Source organism: Pyrus communis, chromosome 1 (assembly GCF_041283825.1).
Source record: "Pyrus communis isolate YQ-2024b chromosome 1, ASM4128382v1, whole genome shotgun sequence".
In the NCBI taxonomy this organism is placed as follows: Eukaryota; Viridiplantae; Streptophyta; class Magnoliopsida; order Rosales; family Rosaceae; genus Pyrus; species Pyrus communis.
The window spans coordinates 5,889,042-5,899,441 of NC_142565.1; the positions used below are offsets into that span (position 1 = coordinate 5,889,042).

At 37.5% G+C, this 10,400-nt stretch overlaps 2 protein-coding genes across 2 annotated transcripts; one reads left to right on the forward strand and one right to left on the reverse strand.

The window, feature by feature from the left end:
* The first annotated feature begins 1,762 nt into the window (after positions 1–1,762).
* On the forward strand, positions 1,763–7,788 carry LOC137720300 (delta-1-pyrroline-5-carboxylate synthase). The gene is made up of 20 exons (XM_068459349.2): positions 1,763–1,991; positions 2,281–2,352; positions 2,478–2,581; positions 2,710–2,812; positions 3,004–3,165; positions 3,400–3,677; positions 3,993–4,143; positions 4,300–4,464; positions 4,639–4,716; positions 5,029–5,118; positions 5,469–5,555; positions 5,683–5,769; positions 5,850–5,946; positions 6,070–6,173; positions 6,314–6,389; positions 6,686–6,836; positions 6,924–6,992; positions 7,173–7,239; positions 7,328–7,398; positions 7,516–7,788. The coding sequence occupies exons 1-20, from the start codon at positions 1,932–1,934 to the stop codon at positions 7,595–7,597; spliced, it is 2,154 nt and encodes a 717-aa protein (XP_068315450.2). The 5' UTR covers positions 1,763–1,931; the 3' UTR covers positions 7,598–7,788.
* A 178-nt stretch (positions 7,789–7,966) lies between these two features.
* LOC137720284 (uncharacterized protein At2g39795, mitochondrial) lies at positions 7,967–9,806 on the reverse strand. The gene is made up of 3 exons (XM_068459333.2): positions 9,471–9,806; positions 8,467–8,810; positions 7,967–8,350 (listed from the first exon to the last, which is right to left on the reverse strand). Exons 1-3 carry the CDS (start codon positions 9,726–9,728, stop codon positions 8,191–8,193), a joined length of 762 nt encoding a protein of 253 aa, XP_068315434.2. The 5' UTR covers positions 9,729–9,806; the 3' UTR covers positions 7,967–8,190.
* Positions 9,807–10,400: the final 594 nt, after the last annotated feature.

Consider the following 10,400-nt stretch of genomic DNA (forward strand, 5'->3'; position numbering starts at 1 on the left):
TCTCTAGTGTCAATGAGAGAACCCACTTTTCATGACTTTGTTTTAATGAGTAAAACAAGGGAAGTGTTTTGTGGGTGATAGATGTTTTAGATGTGAATTAGGGAGTGTTTTTTTAGCACGGTTGATATTTATTTCATTATGTATCTGGCAGAAGAGAAATTGTTAATTGTTCGGGATAAGGAGAGAAATTTTAGTAGGACAATCTGACCAGCCACATGATCAAGTCAATCTTAATCATTTTGATATTTTTCATCATTAGACGGTTAAATAGTTAATTGTTAGAGAAAAAAACATCGGTGGGGATCAAACGACGTTAAAATGCATAAACATGATTGCTTTTCGTTACTGCAATAAAACGTCATCTACGTAGTGTTTGATTTAAAAGAAATGAAACTTTATGAATGTGCGCTTCTATGCAATTAAGTAATAACGACCTATTTAGTGTGTTGAAGCAAAAGAGTCTAGTTTATAATTTTTGCAAGGTTCTTGAAATCTTAGAGACAGTCTTACTCCACGTGACAATTATTGAAATCAAACAGCACATAACAGTAAACTCATTCCATATAAATTAATATGGGACATACCAAACTTGAAAGTTTTTACAAATAAAGAGAAATATTATTACATTAGAATATTAACTGGAATGCTTTGAAATAGGAATGATGATCTTGTGGATCCTCAAATTGTGTTAATTCATCATACATTATACAGCTAGAAATCTTTTTAAATATTTTTATTTAAAATTAAATATGAACAGTACTTGACGAAAACTGATTACATGATATATAATAAACGAACACGATTTAAGAACCTATAAAATTCTCACAAAGAGAATTCAAAAAGCATCGTCATTCTGGAAATAGAACAATATTAATCACCTTTAGTAATACACTTTTGCCTGCAACACCGAGAACCGCACGAAATGTGGATCTAATCACGGTGCCATCTTTGAAGTACTCGTCATCTTTTGTCTTGTCCACGCCTCCTGCCCGCCTCTCCATGCGTCCATACGCCGCTTAATTTTTTACGCTCACAAACCCTAGACCCTGCACCTTACCACTCAGAAACCGACACATGTCTCTGTTCTAGTCGAACTTCCCGTACCACCCCTCATCCACCATCCCACAACGTCGTCTCTTTGGCGGCAGCGAAAGCTGTTAGGGGCTGAGGGTTGACTATTTGACTTCCTCCCCAACTCTACCTGCTCACTGTAGAAGGAATTTTAACAAAAAAAAAAAAAAAAAAAAAACTTACCTAGCACCGTCTAGGCGTTAGGTGGTTGGTCACCGACCCGATTAATGCCTAAGCGTTTGAAAATTAAGAAATGACGCCTAAACCTATTGAGTCACTAGCCTAGCCCACCAAGACCTGTCTAGATTGTGATTCGCTTAGACAGAAAATAAACAACTTTCATTTTGCATTTTATTTTTTTAAATAAATTATAAGAGACTTGTAAAATATTTAAATGAACACACATTATACGCTTGTTTTTTATGTTTTCATTATATTCTAATATCTTATAATATATATGTCATTATAGTTTGTAATTTATAGTAAAATTATATATATTTTAAGTATAAATAGACATTTATTTATACGAAATATAATAGACCCCGCCTAGCTGCCTAGGCTCTAGGCCCCAACCCCCTGCTTAACTAGCGCCTAACGTCTTTTAGAATTTTGATTTTTACACTAAAAAGTTAATCCAGTACTATTCACTTTATTCTTTATTTTATCTTTATCGTTAAATTTTAAAATTTCCAAATCATTTTAATTAGTTTCCTTTCTGTATAAATATCCTCCCGGCAACGTCTGCATCCCAAAATAACTCTTTCAGATAACCGAAAAAAAGGGGGAACCGCGCGCTTCCGAGCCGCCTCGTTCTCAGGACTGAGTATTGACTCGCCGCCGCCGACCTTCACGAGTCAGAAATGGAGGAAGTGGATAGCTCTCGAGGTTTCCTCAAAGACGTTAAGCGCCTCGTTCTCAAGGTACATATTTTCCCGCATTAATCTCTCTCTCTCTCTCTCTAAACTCCTCCATTTCTGAATTAATTTTTTTTGTCTTTTTCGAAAAATTGGTAATTTTATTTCCACTTCAACTAAAATGGAGCTTCAAATGAGCTTGTTTTTGGCAAATTTGAAGCCTTTTTGATAGATATTTATTGAAATTTTAGTTCCCCCAAACATTTGGAGCAGAAAATTTGATATCTTCAGAGTTTTGGTAATGTGATTAGTAATGTGATAAATGTTTCTTGATGATTTGGTTGGATTAATGAAGGTTGGGACTGCTGTTGTGACTCGAAACGACGGAAGAATAGCTCTTGGAAGATTAGGCGCGCTTTGTGAGCAGGTATGATAATCGAGCAGCAGTGCACTTTGATTTACCTTTTTATTATTTTGTTTACCATTTTATTGATTGCTTATGCGATTGGGCGTTTTGCGGGTTGGAATTTGTTAAATTGATACGAAATGCAGCTTAAGGAGTTGAACTCTCAAGGATATGAGATTATACTGGTGTCATCTGGTGCTGTGGGCCTCGGCCGTCAGCGGCTCAGATACCGGAAATTAGTTAACAGCAGGTTCCTATCGTGTCCTTAGCTACTGACATTGCTGCCATTTGTTTGGATAACTTTAAAGACATGTTCTTTAGAGGCTCTTATGTCCGAAAAAATTTCGATTCTAATTGATAGTTATTCAATTGCTGCAGCTTTGCTGATCTCCAGAAACCACAAGTTGAACTTGATGGGAAGGCGTGTGCAGCTGTTGGACAGAACTGTCTGATGGCTCTCTACGATACGTTGTTTAGTCAGGTGAATGCAAAGATCCTCTCTTAAATCTGTTCTCAAGCTTTATCGAACCCTTGATTTGGACTTGACGTTTGGTTATTTAAGTTCTTACAAGCAATGCTGGATCTTAAGATATATGAGTTTTCTAATTAATTCCCCATTCAATTCAGTTTTTCTTTTGCATTTTCCTAACCCTCATTTGTTCTCCCTTGCAGTTGGACGTGTCGTCAGCTCAGCTTCTTGTAACAGATAACGATTTTAGGGATAGAGATTTTAGAAAGCAACTAGGTGAAACTATGAAATCGTTGTTATCTCTGAAGGTTGTTCCTATATTTAATGAAAACGACGCAGTCAGTACGAGGAAAGCTCCATATGAGGTATAATACTCTTCTATGATTGGTGTGCGATATCACTTGGTTGTGGTAATGGTATTCTATGGGCAGGACTGTCACAATCTTAGCCTTGTCACTATGGATTACGAAGAAAGAAAAGAAATATTGGGACTACTTATGAACACAATATGTTTCATACACTATCTCATACTTATTTTCCTTTTCGAAACACCAAGGAACTCAAATGTTTTTGCACGGTATGTGTTCCACTCATTGCAGGATTCTTCTGGTATATTTTGGGATAATGACAGTTTGGCAGCTCTGCTGGCTTTGGAGCTAAAGGCTGATCTTCTTATTCTTTTGAGTGACGTTGATGGTCTATACAGCGGGCCTCCAAGTGACCCCCGTTCGAAGCTTATCCATACATACGTAAAGGAGAAGCATCAGACTGAAATTACTTTCGGAGACAAATCTAGAGTGGGAAGAGGGGGTATGACTGCTAAAGTAAAAGCTGCTGTTAATGCAGCTTATGCTGGCATCCCTGTTGTTATCACAAGGTGTGTTTTAATACTTGGTTGTGTCAGGACTGCTAAACTATGTTATTCTGTTGTGTCAGTTTAACTATATAATTTTATGTTATATTTTTAAGATTCCGTTAGTTTAGAAGAAAAATCATTATTTTAACTTTATGATAATGAGATTAGAGAGGGTTGTTGAAACCACATCTTTCTTAGAAGTTAGAGTCCCACATACTCCAAATTTCAAATTAAATCAAATTGGACTTGTAGTTTTTATTTATGTTTTTAATGGTCGTTGCAATCTGAATCCAATATGTTGCCGCTGACCGTGTACTAATCTCTTCATCTGTTAAGTGGGTTTGCTGCTGGAAACATCTCTAAAGTCCTTCAAGGGCAACGTATTGGTACCCTCTTTCACCAAGATGCTCATTTATGGGCACCAGTTAAAGAAATTGATGCAAGAGGGATGGCAGTTGCAGCCAGGGAGAGTTCCAGAAGGCTTCAGGTAGTTTTGTTTGCTTTCGTTACAAAGTTTAAATATGTTTACTGCTGCTTATAAATACTGTTCCAGTTGTTGGCCCTCTTTATTCACATAATTGTTTAGCAATGGATACTCTCTAAGTTCAGCAGAACAAGTAACTTGGTGACGCTTTCTCTACAGGCCATGACTTCAGAAGACAGGAAAAAAATTCTTCTGGATGTAGCTGATGCCCTTGAAGCAAATGTAAAATTGATCAACATTGAAAATGAAGCTGATGTTTCTGAGGCACAACAAGCAGGATATGAAAAATCATTGATATCTCGGCTGGCTCTGAAGCCTGGGAAGGCAAGAGAGCCAAGTTCTTTTGCTATTTTAGATAAATGTTTAGTTACATTCGTTTTTTTATTATTGTCTCTGGTCACTACCTTTCTGTACAATGTGCTCACTAGACTTTTTGTATTTATTTCTCAAAACTGGTGTTCCCTTCAACTTTTTTTCTGTCATGTGCTCATACTGTAGATTACAAGCCTTGCAAAGTCTATTCGTGTGCTTGCAAACATGGAAGATCCAATTGGTCGTGTTTTGAAAAAAACTGAGGTAAGGGAATGCGGTATAAGGATCATTATGTCTAGCTTATGATATTCTTACACAACATTGCTCAGGGCTCAAGAGTGTGGACAACGATCTAAAACAAACAAATAAAACAATAGAGAGACAGAGAATAAATTCAAAGTATTAACTCCACAATCAATTTCTAACTTAGAGATTTTTGTGGTCATTGACATATCTGTAATACAGTCTAGAATCTGCAACCGAAATCATTTATCTTTTGTCAAATGGAGCACCGTAATCTGCTGTTGTTGTGCTGACGAGTAAGTGATGTTTCTGTTGGTTACACTTGCCTTCCAGCTTGCAGATGGTCTTGTCTTGGAGAAAACATCAAGCCCATTGGGTGTTCTCCTGATTGTATTTGAGTCTCGTCCTGAAGCGCTAGTACAGGTAAACAGTGAAACTTTGGAATATCAAACTGTATGTTATCTTATGTCATATGAATTTTGTTTGTCTTGTGTGGAAAGTGTAAAATAAATGTGGACAACTGAGATGCATCGCAGGAGAGATACAGCTCAATACCATCTGTAATCTAACAGCTTGGAAATCAGATCTCATCTAAGAACCTTATACGAGAACCTTGAGAAAGAATTTATTGGTTCTTTATATTAAATATTTCACGAAGTTCATATTGAGTCTCTGTCATTACTTTTATGTTCTGGGGAAGACTTGCATTTCTTCCTCATCATAAACCTAAGGGTTTTTGTATTTTTTTTTTTTTTTTTTTATGATTTGAATAGATAGCTTCGTTAGCAATCCGAAGTGGGAATGGGCTTCTCTTGAAGGGGGGAAAGGAGGCTAAGAGATCAAATGCAATTTTGCACAAGGTCTGTTTTCTTTCACTTTAATGATTTGTACAAAATATATAGACAAATAATGTTTGCATTCCCTTTTTCATTGTCAGTGAAAGAATCAATATACTAAAAGTATTTTTTCATAAAAAAAAATATGTAGATTATCACCGAAGCCATCCCAGAGAGTGTTGGTGGAAAACTAATTGGACTTGTGACTTCAAGAGAAGAGATTCCGGACTTGCTTAAGGTGAGTAAAGCATAGACTGATAACCAATTCCTCGGTCAATTTCAGATGATAACTAGGACTAACTAAAAAGTAATTTCCAGCATGATGACGTGATTGATCTTGTGATCCCAAGAGGCAGCAATAAACTGGTTTCTCAAGTCAAGAATTCGACCAAGATTCCAGTTCTCGGTCATGCTGGTTAGATATACTTATTTTATTCTTCATTTATATATAATCTGATTTTTCCTATATTCTTGTTTTGTGAGAAAACTTGTGATGGAATATGCCATGTGTATGGACAACTGCATGTTTTCTATGCAGATGGAATATGCCATGTGTATATTGATAAGTCTGCTAATATGGATATGGCAAAGAGAATTGTTTTGGATGCAAAAGTGGATTATCCAGCAGCGTGTAATGCAATGGTAATTTATCTGTAATTTACAATTTCTGGATGATATCTTTTTATGGCATCTTAGAATCTTTCTACTGCAGTTATGCACTTACATTTGTAGTTGCACGTTTATCATTTGTAACAGTTTGTTGTTGTGTGTGTTATTCTCAGGAAACACTTCTGGTCCATAATGATTTGAAAAGTACAGCCGCATTTAATGATCTTGTTGTTGAGCTTCGCACTGCAGGTACAATTTTCATGAAGAAAACTTAGTTTCTTTTAAACATGGGCATTGAGGTGGATGAGAGTAACTAAATTTTTCAATCAGAGTTCCTGGTGATACTTGATACTGTTCATATTGCCTTTTGCGGGTTGAGAACTAGAATAACTGAAATTTCCAGTCACGGGCATGCAACAGAACAATATTCTGTTACACCCCACCCAAGCTTGGGAAGCAGTTTTAAAGAGACGCCAAGAAAAATTGTTTTAGTGAAACATGCCATCAGAAGGATTAAAGACATTAAACTCGGGTATCATTTGCAGGTGTTACTTTATATGGCGGACCAAGGGCAAGCGTCTTGCTCAGGATTCCTGAGGCACATTCGTTCCACCATGAGTACAGTTCAATGGCTTGCACTGTTGAGTTTGTTGACGATGTGCATGCAGCAATTGATCATATACATGAACATGGAAGGCACGTAAAAATTTCCTTTCTTTGATGGATTACATGTCAATCACTTGTATGAAGCTGTCATTTATCTTTTCTTTCCTCGTTTTCCAGTGCACACACTGATTGCATCATTGCAGAAGACCAAGAAGTTGTGGATGCGTTTTTAGGTAAAGTTGACAGGTATGAATGATTCCCGTCATTTCACCGGAGGCTCCATGCTTTCCATGTCAATCAGAATATTCTGTAATCAAAGGAAATTACAGAGACTTAGGCCGACTAAAATGGTTGAACAGAAAAATGGTCCTAATTGTTCACTCTTTAACGTTGGCAAGTGATGTTGCTTGTTATATATGTTGGCAGTGCTGCTGTTTTCCACAATGCAAGCCCAAGATTCTGCGATGGGGCTCGATTTGGACTTGGTGCAGAGGTAAAACATGATCTTGCAGCGACTGTGAAAGACAGCTATATGTCAAGGCTTTGAGTCTTGTACTTAATTCTCTTCCCTTGCTCTACAGGTCGGGATAAGCACAAGTCGAATTCATGCTCGGGGTCCGGTAGGAGTTGAAGGACTGTTAACAACTCGGTGGTAAGAAACCTCGGTTTATGTCACTACATTTTCACTTGGAAGTACCATAGCACATTGAAGAAGGAACTCTTTGCCTAAGACAAAAATATTGATGTTGGTGTTTTGTTGGACGTGCAGGATTCTGAGAGGAAATGGACAAATTGTGGACGGTGATAAGGGGGTTACTTACACCCACAAGGACCTCCCAATTGAGCCCTAAATTTGCCATCAATCACAACCGTCCATCTCGCATCTCCTACTTTTGAGAGAGAGAGAAGGGGGGGAGAGAATAAATTACCATGTATTAGGTATAATGTGTATTTTATCCCCACTCACATCAGCGCAAATTCATAAAATCTCTCTTTTTTTTCTTCTAGAAAAATAATAAAATAATTTCTTTGCTTGCTCCTTCGTCTCGTCTTGAAAACACCTAACGCTATTTTCCAAGGTTTTGGCGATCCATCCGGATTACTAAAATTGTTATCGGCACTTCAAAGAAGTAATTTTCGACGATATATTTCTCTAGTTATCACGCAGCTTGAAAAATGTTAATTTGAAAGCAGTCTTTTCGTCCATCAAGTCACAAATATTTTTAATCCAAATGTCGAGCATGAAATTTTCATATGAAAAGCAACTAGTGTTGCACAAAAGCCTCCCAACAAAAGACCACGTCCTCAAAGTTTCAATGAACTACGTAATAACCGTACAACTACTGATATGATCTGTTAACTTAAAAACAATTGGAGTTTCAAAAGGGCAGGCTAAACCGTGCTCCCGATCTCTTCTACCAGATAATGTCTTTGGGTAAAAGTTTTACGCTTCGACGAAGCTCTTAAGTTGCTGCAACCAATTTGCATATTCTTTGCTGTCCTTGTTGAGCATGTACTCATGCAAGAAATTGGTTGTGCTGGGCTTGATCCCTCTCACCTCCAAGTACTTGTGGAATGCCTTCTGAAGGTTCTCATCCAAATCGCTGCAAAACAACAGACATTTGCGTGAATTACAGAAGATTGCGTGAATTACAGAAGATTACGGAACAATAATCTTTGATTACTGCTACAAAAGTATTAGTAATTGATGGATGCTTACTGGAAGTCAGGCCCCTCGTAGGCGATTTGATCCTCAGAATCCCCTGGATTTTTCACAGCCAAGCCATCAATTTGAAACTCATCAGGGTAAGCAGTGACGCTAAACTCGAGAACTGGTCCATTAGTCTTGGAGACAGTTACGACCAATGGGATGCTGGATTTGTTGGCGTGTTCATCGTTGTCATCATCTTGGTTATCATCATCGTCATCCTCACCAGTAACTAGATCAGGCATGTGAACTTCAACCTGTATGTCTTCCCCTTGATATGTTCTTTTCAGTGTCACTGTTTGGATTCCGGGAGCATCTTCAATTTTAAAAGGGAAGGCTGATGGAATCTCCTCAACCTACAAAACCAGCATTTGAGTAGCGGTAATCATGGTGATACCTTATCATTAAGGAATCACACAGATCAAGTACAAGTAATAAATTACTTCCCGACTGCTCGAAAAGAGAAACAGAACAATAAAACATTCAAAACTACACATATGCACATAAACATCTATCGGGAATCGAATCACAAGTGAAAAACAGTCACATAATCCATTGTTCATATTCTTTTTTCAAATTCCAAAATCATACACGCAAACATCTATTACTAGCATTTGATGATAATGTAGTTCTTTAACAAGAAACATTTTTTTCGAAAAATATACAGCTCAACAGGCAAATCAAAACCAAGTAAAATAACATAGTGCCACAGATGATAAAAATTATGATCGATCATACCATCATTAGTCTGAGATTTATTGGAAAATTAATTTAAAAGTTGAACTCAATTAGGAAAATCTGAAATCTAAGTTTTTAACTCAAGAAATCCTTCAATTTCTGCAATTCACTACAAATTAGCAGTTCCCATACACAATTATTCAATTTAATTGAGATGGGTTTTGCATAATCCACGAAACTAATCACAACAGAGCCACCATAACCTCATTTTCTTGCCCATTTCCCAAAATTTCTCAAGAGTCTACAAAGCAAGAGAAAATTAACTAAAAAAACCTCACCTTATCGAGATCATCCGTCTCTTCAGCGCACTTGATCTCCGACTCGATGACCCTGATCAGAGACTGGTCCGAACTGTGGCTCGAGTAGTATCGAGGGGTGGGAACGAAAGGGGTCGGTTGAGTGGGCTTGCGGGAGAAACTGAAGTGGTTCGCGGCGATGGCAACAGCGCCGTGGTAAGATCGTTGGCCGCGAGCGAGGCGGCTGGCGAGTGGGGCCAGGGAGGAGGCCGAACGGCGGAGAATTGAAGTGAAAGCCATTTGGTTTGGAGGAGAAGAGAGGTGAGGGTTTAGCTAGGGTTTTAGGAACAGGGCTTTCTCTCTCTAGGGGTTTAGGGTTGAAGACCGCCGGTTTTATACTGAGGTGGGTGATGGTTCTCTGGGGTGTCATCTATTGTATGGACTTTTGCGACCAATGTTTTGTGGACATGTCAGCATTTGAGCAGGGTTTTTGTTTCAATAATTACCTTTTTTAAAGAAAAATACTTGGCATGCAAGGTGTTTCTATTAGTAGATAAATTGCGGGGTATTTGATTTTTTTTTTTTTTTTGTCAAACGATAAATTTTGTTAAATTAGATATTAGATTAATTAACGATAGAGTTTGAACTTACGCGAGCAATGACTCGGCATCTTTCCATCACCATAATAAAGGGTCACTTGCTTTTTTTTATATGATTAAATTAATTACTTTTGTATATATGTCGGATTGTGATTAAGAGAAATAACTTCTTACATACCAAGAGTCGACCATTTACTAATCGCCCTTAACCAAAAAACATAAATAAATATGGCCATTAAAGATTTCATCCTAAAACAAAATTATAGTATACCTATACGTTCTTTTCTCTAGCATAATACAAATTTATGGCGAAAGAACGGGAAAAGTAGGATAAGGAATGAGAGTCGGAACACAACAAAATGAAATGTTACAG